This window comes from Cervus elaphus, chromosome 9, assembly GCF_910594005.1.
Source record: "Cervus elaphus chromosome 9, mCerEla1.1, whole genome shotgun sequence".
Taxonomy (NCBI): domain Eukaryota; kingdom Metazoa; phylum Chordata; class Mammalia; order Artiodactyla; family Cervidae; genus Cervus; species Cervus elaphus.
The window spans coordinates 18,677,623-18,696,730 of record NC_057823.1 but is presented as its reverse complement, the minus strand read 5'-3'; the positions used below and the strand labels follow the sequence as shown (position 1 = coordinate 18,696,730).

Genomic DNA, 19,108 nt, shown 5'->3' with positions numbered 1-19,108 from the left:
CTTTACCACTGAGCCACAGGGGAAGCCATGGCATGACCCAAAAGAAAAAAGTAGTGTTACCTTTGACATCTCATGGGAACCCCTGATGACTAGGTCTCGGGGGTGTTTTCTTGACTCCCTCCTCCCAACTGCTTGCCGTGTCCTACACCTGCTGGGGAAGATGTGGTTCAAGTGATGGGAACAAGTGACCCGTGGTCTGGGGCAAGCGCCCTCGGGCTGCTGGCACAGGCTGTCAGAAGGAAGAGGTCTGTCTGAAGTTCTGTCTGTCCTCAAAGCGGCTGGTTTTGTTTTCACAGAAAATCATCTTCAGGCCCTGTTGCCGAGGACGCTAGGTACGACTCACCTGTGGGACGTCCGCGTGGCCCCTGGTGGCTGCACAGTGCAGGGCCAGTGGGCTCGCGGGGCAGGAAGCATGTTGAGCCCCTTTGAGATCCACGGGGGCCTTCTGTGGTTTGATGCATGCATCGCGCCGTTCTGCCGAGAGGGGGCGCTTCACAAATTCACACGTTAAACACCTTCACCCTGAGATGGAACCTGGGCATGATTGTGGGGGGGAATATCCTAACTAACACACTCTTACTAAAACATAGAATCGAGGGTGTACTTCCTAGGGGGCTTCCAAGATGCTGCCCATTCTTCCTCCATGCCGTGACACATTTATTTATCAAGCCTGCCGTTTGTGCAGAACTGTGCGGGGCACCCAGTCAGGCGAAACCACTTAGCGGCAGGGCGTGGGGAAAGCTGATCCGGGAGAGGAACATTTTTATCTGGGGTGACTAGTGCGGGATGACGAGCAGGCCTGAGCACAGGTGTGCTATGTCCCTGTATTCCGCTGAGGACAGTCAGGGATGCTCCCCTTTGACGTGTGTCTTAGAGAGTCAACTATGCTTCAATGTGAGGAAACTGCTGGCTCAGCTGGTAAAGAATCCACCTGCAATGCAGAAGACCCCGGCTTGATTACTGGGTCGGGAACATTCCGCTGGAGAAGGGATAGGCTACCCACTCCAGGATTTATGGGCTTCCCTGGTAGCTCAGACGGTAAAGAATCCGCCTACGGTGCGGGATACCTGGGTTCGATCCCTGAGTTGAGAAGATCCTCTGGAAAAGGGAATGGCTACCCACTCCAGGATTTATGGGCTTCCCTGGTAGCTCAGACGGTAAAGAATCCGCCTACCGTGCGGGATACCTGGGTTCGATCCCTGAGTTGAGAAGATCCCCTGGAAAAGGGAATGGCTACCCACTCCAGTATTCTTGCCTGGAGAATCCCATGGACAGAGGAGCATGGTGGGCCACAGTTCATGGAGTTGCAAAGAGTCAGACACGACTGACCAACTAATTACAGCACGTCTCAATTTTTTAAAAAAAGAGAGAGAGGGATTGAAGGCTGAGGGGGTGTCCTGGAGGAGAGGACAGGCAGAGAGAAAGTGGCGAAAGGCAAGTCGGTGGAAAGAATCCTGGACTCTTGGGAAGAACAGGAGGGGAGACTGGAAAGGCAGGGTAAGAGCTATGAAAAACGATTATTCTTCCAAGGGAGGGTTTATTTATTTTCAGGCAATGTTCGACCCCAGTCTGCCCTCTAGTGGCCATTTGGAATATAATCTGTAGTAAAGAAAGATCTGGGCTTCCCTGATGGCTCAGATGGTAAAGAATCTGCCTGCGATGCAGGAGACCCAGGTTCGATCCCTGGGTGGGGAAGATCCCTTGGCGCAAGAAATGGCAACCCACTCCAGTATTCTTGCCTGGAAAATCCTGTGGACAGAGGAGCCTGGCAGGTCACAGTTGATGGAGTTGCAAAGAGTCAGACACGACTGTAGCACAATAGCTCAGTGGCTAAAGAATCCACCTACAATGCGGGAGACAGGAGGTGAAGGTTCCATCCCTAGGAGGGGAAGATCCACTGGAGGAGGAAATGGCAACCCACTCCGGTATTCTTGCCTGGAAAATCCCACAGACTGGAGCCTGGAGGGCTAAAATTCCAACAGGTCTGAAGAATCAGACACACCTGAGCATTCAAGGCACACACCCGCACACACCCACACACACCCACACACAAAGATCTAGAAATGTGAGACCTTGATCCAATCATGGGGGTTTTCTGTGACCACGTGGTGGTCTTGTCCTATTGGATATAATCCTTTTGGTGTATGCATATTTGGCCTGTTAGAGGCCATTTGTGTTTCTTTTTTATTAGATAATCAATTTTTCAGTAGTTATTTGTGAGACCCCAGGGTCTCCATCATTTCTGGAAAGCTCATCTGTGCTTGTATAGCAATGTTTTGAATCTTGCTAGCATGGGTGTATCTTTGGCTTACTAGTTTTGGTTTCCATTCAGGAATGTCAATGGTCTTTTCAGACAAAAGGACCACAAAGAAAATCTTAGTGAGTACCCCCCAAAGTAAGGTTTGTTTTTGCTGATGACAACACAACAAAAACTAAAGGTAAACTTCAAGAGCTCAAACAGAAAACTCTACTTCCTGGTGATTAAAAGTGGATCACTTAGATTTCTATTGGGTGGAAGTTGAAATGGAAATTTTCATACAAATCCATTTGGAGGGACTTCCTTGGTGGTCCAGTGTTAAGATTCCATGCTTCCAGTGCAGGGAGGCCTGGGTTTGATCCCTGATCTCGGAGCTAGGATCCCATGCATGCTGTATGGTGCAGGCAAAAAAGAAAAGATTTGTTTGGAAAATATCAGAGACATGACCATCATATACCTTCACTTGTAGAATATTGCCAAACCTGGACTTTGTTGTAAATTAGTAGACTTAAATGATTTTTTAAATTAAAATAAAACTATAAAATGTAAAATATAATGTGTTAGGGAGGGAGGGAAAATTAATATAGCTAAATTTGTGGTAAATTCTCTGGATAACCATGAGCTCTCCAATTTGAAAGTTTCAGAGAGGTGAAAATTTTAACTTGTCTAAGCTAATTCAGGAAGCAGCGGAAATATTAACTATCCTAATGACCTCAGGAAAATACTGGAAAAAAAAAGTGTCAATGAATTTCTTCACAAAAAGGCCCCAGGTTTGGAGAGTTTTCTACATGCATTCTTTCACACTCTCAAAGAGAAACTATTTTCAGAAATTTTTCCAGAGCATATAAATATATGGAAATCTTCCCAATTCATTTTGTAAAACAACATCCCTAAGCAGAACCTGATGAAGATTCTACATTGAAAGAAAACCCCAGGACCAACTAATATGGGATTTTAGATCCAAATGTCCTAAACAAAGCACTCTGCTTGCAATACCATCAATCTTATAAGTGTAAGGATGGTTCAAGATCAGGTGTTCTGATAGTAGAATCTAATTAATCAAGAGATTCAATAAGGAAAGTCATAATAATCTCATTAAATAACATTTATTAAAAATTATGGGGGGGGTGGTGTTCCCTGGGTGTCCAGTGGTTAAGATCCTGTGCTTCCACTGCAGGTGATGTAGATTCAACCCCTGGCTGGGGAACTAAGATTTTTTAAATTACTAACCTAAAGAGGCTGGAATCAAGATTGCTGGGAGAAATATCAATAACCTCAGATATGCAGATGACACCACCCTTATGGCAGAAAGTGAAGAAGAACTAAAGAGCCTCTTGATGAAAGTCAAAGAGGAGAGTGAAAAAGTTGGCTTAAAACTCAACATTCAGAAAACTAAGATCATGGCATCTGGTCCCATCACTTCATGGCAAATAGATGGGAAAACAATGGAAACAATGAGAGACTTTATTTTGGGGGGCTCCAAAATCACTTTAGATGTTGACTGCAGTCATGAAATTAAAAGATGCTTTCTCCTTGGAAGAAAAGCTATGACCAACCTAGACAGCATATTAAAAAGCAGAGACATTACTTTGCCAACAAAGGTCCGTCTAGTCAAGGCTATGGTTTTTCCAGTAGCCACGTATGGATGTGAGAGTTGGACTATAAAGAAAACTTAGCACCAAAGAATTGATGCTTTTGAACTGTGGTGTTGGAGAAGACTCTTGAGAGTCCCTTGGACTGCAGGAGATCCAACCAGTCAATCCTAAAGGAAGTCAACCCTGACTATTCATTGGAAGCACTGATGCTAAAGCTGAAGCTCCAATACTTTGGCCACCTGTTGCAAAGAGTTGACTCATTGAAAAGACCCTGATGCTGGGAAAGACTGAAGGTGGTAGGAGAAGGGGACGACAGAGGATGAGATGGTTGGATGGTATCACTGACTATCGAGTTTGAGTAAGCTCCAGGAGTTGGTCATGGACAGGAAAGCCTGGTGTGCTGCAGTCCATGGGGTCTCAGAGAGCCAGATGTGACTGAGTGACTGAACTGAACTGAACTTAAAGAAAGGCGGTGGGGGAGAGGCCTTTTATAAAGCTAGGACTAGAAAACTTCAGCAACAAGATAAATATTATTTAGATGAAACCAACATCCAAAGTAACATCTTTCTTAAAATTATTCCTGTTTACTTTGGAAGGAAGCCAATCTCATCATAACTAATTAACAATTCTCTGCGTATCTAGCCAATGCAGTAATGCAGAAATGAGAATTGGAATGGATTGTGGGAAACAAAAGCATTGACATTTTCAGGTATTCTTATTCAAGAGTAGACAGACTGCCTGTTTTTGTCAACAAGTTTTATTGGAATGTAGCCAACGCCCACTTGTTTACATCATGTCTCTGGCTATTTCCAAGCTGCCATGGCTTGAAAGCCATTGCAAGTTGAACAGCTGTGACAAAAAACACATGTCTGGCAAAACCCCAAATATTTACTATCTAGCATTTATGGGACAAGTTTACTGACCCTTTATCCAAGAGTATTCCTTGAAAACCTAAGAAAATCAACCCTGAAACTCTTAGAATGAGTTTCAGAAAGTAGGTACAATATAAATAAACAAAGAGACAAGATATATCAGTGTGCTAAGCTGCTTCAGTCGAGTCTAACTCTTTGGGACCCTATGGACTGTAGCCTGCCAATCCCCTCTGTCCCTGGGATTCCCCAGGCAAGAATGCTGGGGGCCAGTTGCCATGCCCTCCTCTGAGGGGTCGAACCCACGTCTCATCTCCTGCGTTGGCAGGCAGGTTTTTTTACCACGATTGCCACCTGGGAAGCCCCTTTATGGGTGAGACCACAAGTCAGTTTAAAGGGTCTGGAGGATAGCAATTTAGCCATAGGTATGAAGAGGCATAATCTAACAATTTCTTAGAAACTACTTTTAGGAACTGATGAGACATGTGGACAGTGATCACAGTAATATTTATAATAGCAAAAAAAAATGGGGAATATGCTTATATTTTAAAAATTGGAGAATGACTAAGTAAATTATGGTTCTTGCATTAAATGGAATATTCTACAGGTTTCCAAGTTTTCTGCAATGAGCATGTGGCACTTTCATAACAAGCAGGGAATATCTTCATGTTGAAGAAGAAAAAAAAAGTAAATTCCTTCCTACTTGAGACATTATGTTTTCAGGAAAATATTTGAGATTGTTTCTAATACAAGTGAGCCAAGTGGATTATAGAACTAGCTTGATCCTCCCATTATACCCATATGTAACATTCACAGAAAAAATAATTGCCCAAAGGACAAAGCAGTCAGTGGAATGCTGAGGAATTCAAATTTTCTTTACACCTTTCTTTTTGGATTTATAATTTTTTTAGGCTATGAACATTTTTCTTCGTCTTTTAAAGGGGAGAAAACGTGCCAATCGCATAGGCAATTTTGGGAGTTACCCTTAGCAACCTGAGTGTTAAGATTTTTTTTTTTTACCAAGGATTGAAGTTTAATCACTTAGATTATGCCATTGTCCTAAAGGGTCCTAAGAATAAGAAGATGTATTTCTCCTGGTTAAACTGGTGATGGTGTCAAGTAGCTTGAACCATTTGGCAGGGTTAGATTCATACACTTTTGGCATCTCACTTTTGACACTGACTCTGGCTGGACTGTTCATCTGCAAAATGAAAATCTGAAATTAAGCATGTTGAGGGGAATATTGGTGTGTCTACTATGGGTGGTCCCAGAGCCTCCCCACTCCTCTCTTGGGGCGGGCTTGCCTGACATGATGCCTAGGAGGGCATCTTCTTTAAAAGTGACTCTGGGCTATAATTCCTGGAAATTTACGTTGTAATCTACACGCTCCTCCCCTTGAATCTCACTGCATCTCAGTCTTTGGTTTTAAGCCTTTTATTCTCCAGCAGCATTTTTTCAAAGATGGTGATTGTATGACCAGGTGTGTCCCCCTGTCATGACAGGCCATCAAGGAAACGCAGAGCCCTTGGTGATGTGGGGAATGTGACAGCGGCCATACCCACCTTTCTGGGGTTCCCCAATACCTCCTCCACCAGCACGCCCACGAGCTCGGAGGAGCACAGACCCTTCGAGAAAGTGGTGAACAAGGAGTCGCTGGTCATCTCCGGCCTGCGTCACTTTACTGGCTATCGCATCGAGCTTCAGGCTTGCAACCAAGATTCTCCCGAGGAGAGGTGTAGCGTGGCTGCCTACGTCAGCGCCAGGACCATGCCTGAAGGTAGGTCGACTCATCGCAGAGCCAAGATTTGCAGGCTGACCAAGGAAGCTCTCCACTCTCTAGGCAGCATACATGAGACTTTATTTGCCTTCATCATTTTTCATTTTCCCATGAGATGCAGTGGACATAAAACATTGTGTAAATTTCAGGTGTACAATGTGTTGATTTGCTCCACTTATATATTGCAAAATCTTTACCACAATAGCATTAGCTAACATCTCCATCAAGGCACATAATTACCATTTCTTGTTTGTGGTGAGAAGATTTCAGATCTACTCTCTTAGCGGCTTTCAAGTATAAAACACAGTATTATTAACTTTGTGCTTGCCTGGTGGCTCAGACAGTAAAGAGTCTGCCTGCAGTGCAAGAGACCTGGGTTCGATCCCTGGGTTGGAAAGATCCCCTGGAGAAGGGACTGGCAACCCACTCCAGTATTCTTGCCTGGAGAATCCCATGGACAGAGGAGCCTGGTGGGCTACAGTCCATGGCCTCACAGAGGTCACACATAACTGAGCGACACACACATACATTGTTAACTATAATCATCTTTCTTGTTGTTTAGTTGCTAAGTTGTGTCTGACTCTTTTTCAGTATGTGAGTCATAAGAAAAATAAAGTGAAATTAAGAAATACATACATATATAATATATACTATATATATATGTATATATATAGTATGTTAGGGTTTTCCAGAGAAACCTAACCAACAGTATGTAAGATAGATCAATAGATACATAAATAGATAGATAGATGGATAGATAGACATAAATATGTAAAGAATTCCACGAGAATGTCCATTCTCCAATAAGGGAAATGGAACACAGGAAAGTTACACAACCAGTTTAAGGTCGCTCACCTGCTCAGTGGTGGAGGCGGGGTTTGATCCAGGGATGGAGTCCCCAACACTAATCACTGCTCCTTACAGCCAAGGCAGACGATATTGTTGGCCCCGTGACCCATGAAATCTTCGAGAACAACGTCGTTCACTTGATGTGGCAGGAGCCCAAGGAACCCAATGGCCTGATTGTGCTGTATGAAGTGAGTTATCGACGATACGGCGAAGAGGTAAGATCCTTAATGCCCGGGGATGTTATTGGTACCTCCTTCCTTTTCGTAAATTCTGGCCCCCATGCTTCTCTCATTAGATGCTTTGTTATGAAGACTCAAGGCCTTGATATATGACTTTCCAGGGAGATGGGTCAGGTCCAACATTTTATTGTAGCTAAACTCTCCCCAGGACTATGTGCCCCATGCATGCTAAATGCTTTGTACATGGTATCTCATTTATCCAATTTTACCACATCTAACATGTGATAAGAAGCCCTGTTATTCTCACAGACTGCTTGGAAAGAAAAAGGTGCTGCCCATTCTAACTATAAGATGCATTCAGATTTCAGAGACATCAAATGTAGAAATACTATGTCTCTTGGGATCAATGAAATACAATAAATCCTCAGAAAACCCAGTGAGCTTAGTACTGACTGAGGCACCCAGAATTTAAATTGCATCCAAGGTTTATAAGAATAGAATCAGGATTTGAACCCAAGGCTATCTGATGTTCTAATCCAGGGGTTGGCAATTCTTTCTGTAAAGGTCCAGATCCAAAACATGTTTGGCTTTGTGGTCAGATGGTGTCTGCAGCTATTCAATTCTGCCTTTGCATTGTGAAAGCCATGTGCAGATAATATGTAAATGAAGGGGGATGGCTGTGTGCCATTAAAACTTTATTTGCAAAAACAGGCAGCAAGCAGGCTGGATTTGCTGGCCCCCATTCTAAGCTAGTAACCACTGTGGGGCAAGTCTCTATCCTCAGATGTGGCTTATTGTCTACCTGTGGCTCCGTGGTAAAGAATCCGCTTGCCAAAGTAGAAGACACAGGAGATGCAGGCATGATCCCTGGGTCTGGAAGGTTTCCTTGGAGGAGGAAATGGTAACCCACTCCAGGATTCTTGCCTGGAGAATCCCATGGACAGAGGAGTCTGGCAGGCTACAGTCCATGGAGTTGCAAAGAGCCAGACACGACTGAATGACTAAGCACGCACGCACGCCAGAGAGGCACTGCTGAGGCTTGGCCTGATTGGGGCCACTTCTCCCATTTACTGGATGACTTCAGGTGGATGTCAGGTCACCTCCCTGAGTTGACCCAGGGGGTATACCCTGCCATCAGTTGAGCCCTTTGCAAGGATCCGTTTATACCTCACAATGACCCTACAAGGTAGAATCTGCTGGTGAGTGTCTCCCTTTATGGCTGAGAGAATGGAAATTTAGGGAGCCAAATAGACTTTCTCAAGGTTACACATCCAACACTCAAACCCAGACCCTTGGACTCTGGCACCTGCCATCTGCCATTGAGGGTGATCACGTGGATCAGAGGTAATTTTCTATAAGGGGCCAGAAAGTGAATATTTTCACCTTTTGGAGCCATACAGTCTCTGGGTCAATTGCTTGACACTGACATCATAGCTTCAAAGCAGACACAGACAGAATGAAAATGAATGGGCATGGCCATTTGCCAATAAAACTGTATTTACAAAATCAAGCAATGAACCAGATTCAGCCTGTGGGCTCTAGTTTGCCAACCACTAACAGAGGTTGTTGGCTTCCTCAGTGGCTCAGCAGTAAAGAATCTGCCTGCAATGCAGGAGCTGCAGGAGATGTGGGTTCGATCCCTGAGTCAGGAAGATCCCCTGGAGGAGGGCATGGCAACCCACTCCAGATTTCTTGCCTGGAGAATCCCATGGATAAAGGAACCTGGTGGGCTACAGTCCATGGGGTCGCAAAGAGTCAGACACAACTGACTTAGCACGCACGCAACAGAGGTTGGTGGGCACAGCTCAGCTTCCCCAAGCCAGAGATGACAAATGGACCTCCATCTGTTGATCCTTCCTGGAACCACATCTCTGGATGCCCAGATACTCAGCTTTGATGATGATTTCGAATTGAAATCAGCAAACTATGATCTACGGGCCAAACTGGCCCCTGGCCTGTTTTTGTATGTCCTGCAGACAGTTGTCAAAAGAAACATTTGTCAAGGAAAAATATGCACCAGTGTGAGTCTAGTGGCCGAGCCCAGAATCAGTGTGGGAGAGGAGCCTTCAGGGGTATATAAAGAGAGGCACAATTCACAGGGAGCCATTAGTGATTTTAGTGAAATTTAATATCTCATCCCATATATATTAATCCCATTTGCTCTAAAGAAATAGTTCAGATTTGGGTTGGTAGCAAAGCTTTATGCATAAAAATTTCACCACTAGCAAAAAGTGCAAGCCACTAGAAGAAGAATGGATACATAGAAGATGGTGCATACATAAAACTGGTGGATATACAGCCTTTTAAAGTTTTTATGTTGGGGGTGATCATGGTCCAGTAGAAAGAGGAGACTGGGATTTCCAGCTCTGGATTTTAGATTCTCTAAGCCATTACACTTCATCTTCCACCAGCAGCCACGAAAGTAACTTATGACAAAAGGGAAGCTTATTGGCTTCCACAACCAGCTGATGGAGTTCAGGCACAGCTGGATCCAGATTCCTTTGGCTCTTTTGTGTCTCAAGGGTCCTTGCAGTGAGCCCAGTAGCTCCTGGCTGTGCTGTGATTTTAGAGGTTCCAACACTCATGTTCTCTCAGCACCAAGCCTGGAAGAAGAGAGTCTGTGTCCCAGCATTTCCAGCCAGGCTGAGGTCACATGACACCTAGTCACACAACCAGGACAGTGTGCTGACTGGCTTAGGCATAAGGGTTTTTAAATAACAGCTAAATTGAGATACATTCACACATGGTGAAACACAACCACTTAATATATTCATGTGAAGAGCTGACTCATTTGAAAAGACCCTGATGCTGGGAAAGATTGAAGGTGGGAGGAGAAGGGGACAACAGAGGATGAGATGGTTGGATGGCATCACTGACTCAATGGACATGAGTTTGAGTGGACTTTGGGAGTTGGTGATGGATAGGGAGGCCTGGTGTGCTGCAGTCCATGGGGTTGCAAAGAGTCGGACACAACTGAGTGACTGAACTGAACTGAACACATATTAATACAATGCAGTGATTTGTAATATAGTTACAAAGTTGTGCTACCATCACCACAATTCCAGAATATTTTCATCACTTCTCAAAGAAAGCCTACCTCCACCTCCAGCCATTAAACCCCCAGTCTTTCCTACTTCCTTTCCCTCCAGCCCTTGGCAATCGCTAATCTGCTTTCTGTCTCTATGGAGACAGGTCTCTGCTACTGTGGCCATCTCATCCTCATTTGCCTGGAATTTCCCAGGTTTGAACACTAAATTCCTGCATCCCAATATAACTTGGGTTACCCTATTGGCACTGGATCCAACCCTAACTTCTCCCAGCCACCGTCGCTGGCCTGCCTCTCTCATTTCTGGAACCCAAGGGTCACCAGTAGGAATCCCTACCACCAGTCCCCATCGAAATCTCTGCCTGACCCTGATCCCAGACAGACCAGCCCTATTTGCTCTTTAGGGGAACAGGGAGTTGGAGGGAAGGTTAGGAGGGAGAGGTTGTAATACCTTAAAAGAAAAAAAAAAAAACTCTTCATGAACAAAACTGGTCTGTTATTTCCATTTTCTTTAATTGTCTAGCATTGCTTTGAATAATGTGTGTGTATGCTCAGTTGCGTCTGACTCTTTGTGACCCTGTGGACTATAGCCCATCAGGCTCCTCTGTCTATGGGATTTTCCAGGCAAGAATACTGCAGTGGGTTGCCATTTCCTCTTACAGGGGATCTTCCCCACCCAGGGATTGAACCCATGACTCTGGCAACTCTTGTATTGACAGGGAGGTTCTTTACCACTGTACCACCTGGAAAACCCTTGATAAGGTAAAAAGTAAAGTAAAAAAAAAGTTTTATTACACCAATTGTACTGTTGGGATGTAATTTTGCCAGGTTTACAAAATTCTCTCCAGCATTTGGTGGGAGGTAATTTTTTCCCCTTATTTGCTAGTTGAACAGCCAAAATCACCATTGTTTTTGATTCTGCCTCTCCTTGAACTTCGCATCAGTCATTTCTCCCCTCGCCTCTTCCCCTCCCATCCTGGGACACCCTGGACCCAGGAACCATCTCCTTGGAAAGAGCATCAATTTTCAGTTTCTGTGCACTTAACATCTTTGCTTCAGCATGTTTTTGCAGTTTTGAGCTGTTTTTTTTTTTTCCCCCTGTTTGCACAAACTTTTCTGTAATTGGCTTCTTCACTCTTCATCAGACTTGCTTCTTCGTTTTTGTTTTTGTTTTTGTTTTTGTTTTTGGTGTGTCTAGGTCCTTCTAGCAGGCTCCCTTCTCTGTCCTCACCCCTCGAGGTACCCGATCAGCACTGGAGGCTATATTTTCCCTTTCTCCCCGGATAGCAGCTCCCTTTGGTTTCTATATTTGCTTATTTGTCCCTTTCCACTTGGTGACTCATTCGACTTGGAAGAACCTTTGGACTAGACTTCCCCACCCCTACCACTAGCCTGATCTGTTTTCTTGCTGTTATTATCACATGATAAGCACGGGAGTTTTTACGTTTCTCTCCCTCCTCCCACTCCCTCCTGAAATTTTCCAGTCCAGTTCCCTGCATGCACTATGAACTTGGAGCTGTTTTGGAAAGTTTTAAAACTGGCTGATGCTTAGAAGTTTCATGATCATATTTCCCAGTGAGCCTTATGCTTCTCCTAATAAGCCCTGGGTTTCTTTCTTTTTACATGTTTATTGCTGGGGTATGTATACTTACTTATCTCTACCCTTCTTGCCAGACATTTAAGTAGATCCCAACTCTTTTAGATCCCCTGGAGAAGGAATTGGCAACTCACTCCAGTATTCTTGCCTGGGAAATCCCATGGAGAGAGAAGCCTGGCAGGCTACAGTCCATGGGGTCACAAAGAGTTGGACATGACTGAATGTGCATGTGTGCGCACATATATACACACACACACACACACACACACACAAACTCTTTTAATAAATAAATCAAAAGGCTACATTGTGACAAGGAAGCTGTTTTAAAATTTGTCCTTAAGACATTAAGTCCATGTATCTGTTTGGTTCTTAGGTGATTTAGGAGATCTGGGTTCCTTCTTTCCTGCCCTCCTGGAGTCCTGGTGAAAATACTCTGTGGTGGTTTCAAGGAAGCCAGACAGTTGGTGGTTTTGGAGCCAGACAGTTCTGGGTTCAAGGGCTGCCTTGCCAATGACCAGCTATGAGATCTGGGACAAATCATTTCAACTCCCCCAGCAGCGGAAGACAAACTATTTATGCAATGCCTGTTTTTGTACAGCTCAAGAGCTAAGAATCAATTTCACATCTTCAAACAGTTGAAAAAAATTCAAAAGAAAAACTGTAGTTCATGTGTGTGTATGTGTGTGTGTTAGTCACGTAGTTGTGTCTAACTGTTTGTGACCCCATAGACTGTAGCCTGCCAGGCTCCTCTGTCCATGGATTTCTCCAGGCAAGAATACTGGAGTGGGTTGCCATTCCCTTCTCCAGGGCATCTTCCTGATCCAGGGATTGAACCTGGGTCTCCTGCATTGCAGGCAGATTCTTTACTGTCTGAGCCGCCAGGGAAGCCCTAGTATCTCACATGTGTAAATTTCTGCGAGGTTCAGCTTTCAGCATCCACTGTGTCTTATGGGCACACAGCCACGCCTGTTTGTCTACGGAATTAGAGATTCAGGATCTGGTTCTGACGGCTTTTGAGCTGTTGAAGGTTGAATTGGTAACAGTGACCACCTGGCCCCCTTGGAGCTAAAAATAATTTACTCTCTGGCCCTTTACAGCCAAAGTTCACTGACTTCTGCTCTAAGCCTCACTTTCCTTGTTTCTAACTAAGCTAAGTGTGACATCATAAGGGTTAAGTGCCATGAGCTAAGCCATGTGCTTGGTTATGGTTTTGGAATATTGGCTATTATCAACAACAATGACTTTTCTGAAAGTGAAAATGTGAAAGTCACTCAGTCGTGTCCAACTCTTTGCAACCCCTTGGACTGTAACCCACCAGGCTCCTCTGTCCATGGGATTCTCCAGGCAAGAATACTGGAGTGGGTTGCCATTCCCTTCTCCAGGGGATCTTCCTGATGCAGGGATCGAAGCTGGGTCCCTTGCATTGCAGGTGGATTCTTTACCCTCAGGGCCACCAGGGAAGCCCGATAACCTCTCTATCGGTGCCTTATCCATAGAGCTATGGTTCTGGAATCCCACGAGGTTCAGAGTCGCTCACATGTTGCAGTGTTTATGCCTCACTCCCTCCATGTCGTTTTTGAGTGGGATCTTTGTCTTTCAGGAGCTGCACCTCTGCGTCTCCCGCCGGCATTATGCTCTGGAGCGCGGTTGCCGGTTACGCGGGCTGCCGCCTGGAAATTACAGCGTGCGAGTTCGGGCCACGTCCCTGGCAGGCAACGGGTCTTGGACGGAAGCCACCTATTTCTACGTGACAGACTATTGTAAGTCTGCACGGCCACTTCGACTGGTAGAGTCTGTGCTTGGCGCTGGGCCTGGCAGGGCATTTCAGAGGATGCTTGGGGAAGCCTGGAGGCTGTGGGTACTGCCTCTGACCTGACCTTGGGGTCCACCAGCTGTCTTGTCCACCAGGGCAAGATGCTTGCCCTCTCTGAGCCCATGCTTCCTCATCCGACTATGGGTATGATACTAGGACCACCACTGGAGGTGAAGGGAAGCTTCGGTGACATCATGAATGTCAAGTGGCTGGCACAGGGCACGTGAGATAAGCACGTTCGCTCCTGTTATTGGGGTCTCCATCTTTGTCTTCAGATGGGTCATGTCCTCCAATGGAGTATGTGGAAGCTTATCTACTCAGCCTTGGGTGTGCTGGCAGGAAATGCTGCCACTGAGCAAGCTGGACACACTATGGACAGTAGAATAGGGAGAGATGGGGAGAGCTGAGCTGGCCAGGGAGTGCTTCCTGGAGGCGGTGACATCGTGGCTGAAACCTGGAAGAATGTATAAGAGGGGACAGACCAGTGAGAGTAGGAACCCAGACACTTAGAAGGAGGGGCAATTCTAGACCAGGAGGAATGGAAACTTGGGTGGGAGAGGGGCAGATAGAGCTTCTGCTTAGTTGGCTGGATTTTCATCTACCAGGCTTGGTGAGACTGTGGAAAGTGGAAAGGGATTCTTGCTGGGCTGGTTCTGGCCAATGTCAGGATCAGGATGAGTGTTCTGACATAACCAGGCACACAGCAGTATGATTCTGATGTTTTCTACTGGAGTTAGCTCAGACTCAACAAGTTAAAGAGCATGGTTCCCACCAAAACTACCCTCACCTCAGATGCCAGATGCAAGCTTGGGGGTTCTCCACGCCACCTGCACTTCTGACTGGCTGGCTATAATTTGGGGGTTATCACAACCCACTCAGATTTAGTTGCTTGCTAGAGAAGACTCTGATGCTGGGAAAGATTGAGGGCAGGAGTAGAAGGGTCGACAGAGGATGAGATGACTGGATGGCATCATCGACTCAATGGGCATGAGTTTCAGCAAACTCCAGGAGATAGTGAAGGACAGGGAAGCCTGGCAGTCCATGGGGTCATAAAGAGTCAGACACGACTAAATGACCAAATGACAACCTAATGGCTCATAGAACTCAGGAAAATGCTGTGGGACAGTGACGGCTTTATTATAAAAGATGTAAGTCAGGACCACTCAGATAAAGAGCCACACAGGGCGGGGGCCAAGAGCATGGAGGACATGGGCGGACTGGAAGACATGGCTCCTGTGTCTTCTCTCCGTGGAATCAGGACACATCACAGCACCATCCTGGCACATCAATGTGCCCACCAGCCAGGAAGCTTCTCTGAGCCTTGGTGAACAGAGTTTTTATTGGGGTTTCATTATATCGGTGAGATTGATCAAGTCATTAACCACATGACTGAACTCCATCTCCAAACCCTCTCCCCTGTCTGGAGGCCAGGCTGAAAGTCCAACCCCTCTAATCACACACGTGGTCTTCCGGTGGCCAACCCCATCTCAAACTATCTTATCTCTTAGCATAAACTCAAGTGTGTTCCAAGGACTTCATCAATAACAAAGACACTGCTAACACGGATTTTTCAAGGATTTAGAGGGAAACCATGAACAGAATTCGAAAGAAATTATGAAAAATGAGGAAAATATTTGTGACCTCATTGACCAAGAGATCATATCTTTAATACAAAATGAATATGTATCTATGTCTCCTATGAGTAAAAGATATATGTCCTCACACAAAAATCAGCAAGGGATATAAATAGCCAATTTTAAAAGAAATAAAAAAATAGAAAACATAAGGGAAAAAATTACCAACTTCACTCAAAACCACACCAAAAAGGGGAAAAAAAGCAAATCAAGATGAAATAGAATTTTTAACTTATCAAATTGGCAAGTGTTTTGCTTGTTTCTGTTACTTAGTTACACACAGTGTTGTCCAAGAGTGAGGACACATGGATGTTATTTTTCATGGTGGGTGAGTCCTAAACCACAGTCCTTTAATAATGTATATCCAAAAAAAAAGTTTCTAGAAGGTTTTACTGTTTCAACCAGCAATGGTGCCTCTAGAAATTCATCTTAAGGAAATGATCAGAGATGTCACCAAAAGATAAATGATTGAGGAAATTCAGCACAGCTTACTAACAGTAGCTAACAATGGAGAATTAAATATTCAACACATTCGATTAACAACTCTTTCTTAAATAATAAGGAAGCTGACATGGCACCCAGGATGTAAAATTTAAAGAGGCATTCACCCTCTGGGGGTGACTCTGCCCTGGCATGGCCCAAAGCAAGAGTTCCTCTCAAATTTTGCATCCTGGCTGCCTCCCTTCCTGAATCCTAGTTCTGGTGGCCACTGGAATCTCAGGAGTGAACTGGTCTGTGGGTCTGGGAAGCAGAGGTGGGGTGGGGTGGGCAGCGTGGCTCCCAGGTGTGCCGGGTGTTGGGCAATCAGTAGCCTCCACCTTTCTGCCTCCTAAGAAAAAGGAGGAGGGATGTGCCCACCACAGCACGTGACCAGATGGTTTCCATTTTTCATGTCCCATCCAACCCTGAGTATTCATTGGAAGGACTGATGCTGAAGCTGAATCTCCATTCCTTTGGCCACCTGATGTGAAGAGTCGACTCATTGGAAAAGACCCTGATGCTGGGAAAGACTGAGGGCAAGAGGAGAAGTGGGCAACAGAGGATGAAATGATTGGATGACATTACCAACTCAATGGACATGAATTTGAGCAAACTCTGGGAGACAGTGAAGGACAAGGAAACCCGGCGTGCTGCCGTTCATGGGGTCACGAAGAGTCAGACATGACTGAGCAACTGAACAACATCCAATCATCAAATATTTAGAGAGGCTTTCTCCATGTGGAAGGAGGCAGTTTGCTGTCAATTCAGGGAGGTCCAGGAGGACAAGATGTCTCCAGATAGAGCTGACCCCTAAGGGCAGCATGGAACAGTGGTCAAAAACTTGCTCAGATGGCCTGGGTTCAAATCCCTGCTCCACCATGAATCAGCTGTTAGACTTGGGCAAGAACTCTCACTTCTCTGAGCCTCTGTGTCCCATTCTGTTAACTGGCATTGATGTTAACACCACCCCCACCCCATCCCTGCCACTTTGGCTTATGGAATGATTAACTAAGATCTCCCAGACAGGATGCTTCAAACAGTGCCTGGTATGTTCATAAGTGTTCAGTAAACTGTTATTATTAAAGACCCGAAGGACCAGGTTCCTTCTCTGGTTTCCCAGGACTCACTTTCTTCCTTGGCTTGGAAGCATCTGAATACATGGGTGCATTTGCAATTACAGACAATTCAGCCTTGCATGAGAATTAGAAAGAATTAAGGCTGCATAACGTTTCTTCAGTTGGTTTAGTTCTTTGGGACGACCCCCTGGCACACACAGGGCACTTCCGATGGATTTTTCATCTGCCAGAGATGCTGCTGGGATTGAAATAAGCTATTTAATTTGAAGGGTTCAGTGCAAACTGAAAAGACGTGATCCCTTGTTTAAAAAGTGTCAAGATTTTCAAGACAGGACGAGCAGAGCATTGAACAGAGAGCAGGGCCTTCTGAGGGCTTCCCTGGTAGCTTCAGTTCAGTCCAGTTGCTCAGTTGTGTCCGACTCTTTGCAACCCCGTGGACTGCAGCATGCCAGGCTTCCCTGTCCATCACCAGCTCCCGGAGCTTACTCAAACTCATGTCCACAATGTCAGTGGTGCCATTCAACCATCTCATCCTCTGTCATCCCATTCTCCTCACGCCTTCAGTCTTTCCCAGCATCAGGGTCTTTTCCAATGAGTTGGTTCTTCACATGAGGTGGCCAAAGTACTGGAGTTTCAGCTTCAGCATCAGTCCTTCCAATGAACATTCAGGACTGATTTCCTTTAGGATTGACTGGTGGATCTCCTTGCAGTCCAAGGGACTCTCAAGAGTCTTCTCCAACACCATAGTTCAAAAGCATCAATTCTTTGGTGCTCAGCTTTCTTTATAGTCCAGCTCTCACATCCATACATGACTACTGGAAAAACCATAGCTTTGACTAAATGGACTTTTGTTAGTAAAGCAATGTTTTTTAATATGCTGTCTAGGTTGGTCATAGCTTTTCTTCCAAGGAGCAAGCGTCTTTTAATTTCATGGCTGCAGTCATCATCTGCAGTGATTTTGGAGCTCAAGACAATAAAGTGTCTCACTGTTTCCATTGTTTCCCCATCTATTTGCCATGAAGTGATGGGACCAGATGCCATGATCTTAGTTTTCTGAATGTTGAGTTTTAAGCCAACTATTTCACTCTCCTCTTTCACTTTCATCAAGAAGCTCTTTAGTTCTTTGCTTTCTGCAATAAGGGTGGCGTCATCTGTGTATCTGAGGTTATTGATTTTTCTCCCAGCAATCTTGATTCCAGCTCGTGCTTCATCCAGCCTGGCATTTTGCATGTTGTACTCTGCATATAAGTTAAATAAGCAGGGTGATAATACAGAGCCTTGACGTACTCCTTTCCCAATTTGGAACCAGTCTGTTGTTCCATGTCCCGTTCAAACTGTTGCTTCTTGACCTGCATACAGATTTCTCAAGAGGCAGGTCAGGTGATCTGGTATTCCCATCTCTTTAAGAATTTTTCAGTCTGTTGTGATCCACACAGTCAAAGGCTTTGACTTAGTCAATAAAGCAAAAATAGATATTTTTCTGGAACTCTTTTGCTTTTTCGATGATCCAGTGGATGTTGGCAATTTGCTCTCTGGTTCCTCTGCCTTTTCTAAATCCAGCTTGAACATCTGGAAGTTCATGGTTCACATACTGTTGAAGCCTGGCTTGGAGAATTTTGAGCATTACTTTGCTAGCATGTAAGATGAGTGCAATTGTGCAGTAGTTTGAACATTCTTTGGCGTTGCCTTTCTTTGGGATTGGAATGAAAACTGACCTTTTCCAGTCCTGTGGCCACTGCTGAGTTTTCCAAATTTGCTGACATATTGAGTGCAACACTTTCACAGCATCATCTTTCAGGATTTGAAATAGCTCAAGTGGAATTCCATCACCTCCACTAGCTTTGTTCATAGTGATGCTTCCTAAGGCCCACTTCACTTCACATTCCAGGATGTCTGGCTCTAGGTGAGTGATCACACCATCGTGATTATCTGGGTC

General features: G+C 45.0%; 1 protein-coding gene and 1 non-coding gene across 5 annotated transcripts in view; both read left to right on the top strand.

Annotated features, from left to right (window-relative positions):
• Positions 1–19,108, top strand: part of INSR (insulin receptor) — a 141,502-nt gene that overhangs the window by 105,639 nt on the left and 16,755 nt on the right. For 2 of the 4 annotated variants that reach the window (XM_043911642.1, XM_043911641.1), the window contains exons 11-14: positions 297–332; positions 6,224–6,498; positions 7,423–7,562; positions 13,770–13,929. In XM_043911642.1, the coding sequence (XP_043767577.1) occupies positions 297–332; positions 6,224–6,498; positions 7,423–7,562; positions 13,770–13,929 (611 nt within the window). The remainder of the gene's footprint in view (positions 1–296; positions 333–6,223; positions 6,499–7,422; positions 7,563–13,769; positions 13,930–19,108) is intronic. The other 2 variants (XM_043911644.1, XM_043911643.1) reach the window with 1 other exon arrangement.
• Positions 1,624–1,695, top strand: TRNAR-GCG. The gene has a single exon. It is a non-coding gene; the product is annotated as a tRNA-Arg (tRNA).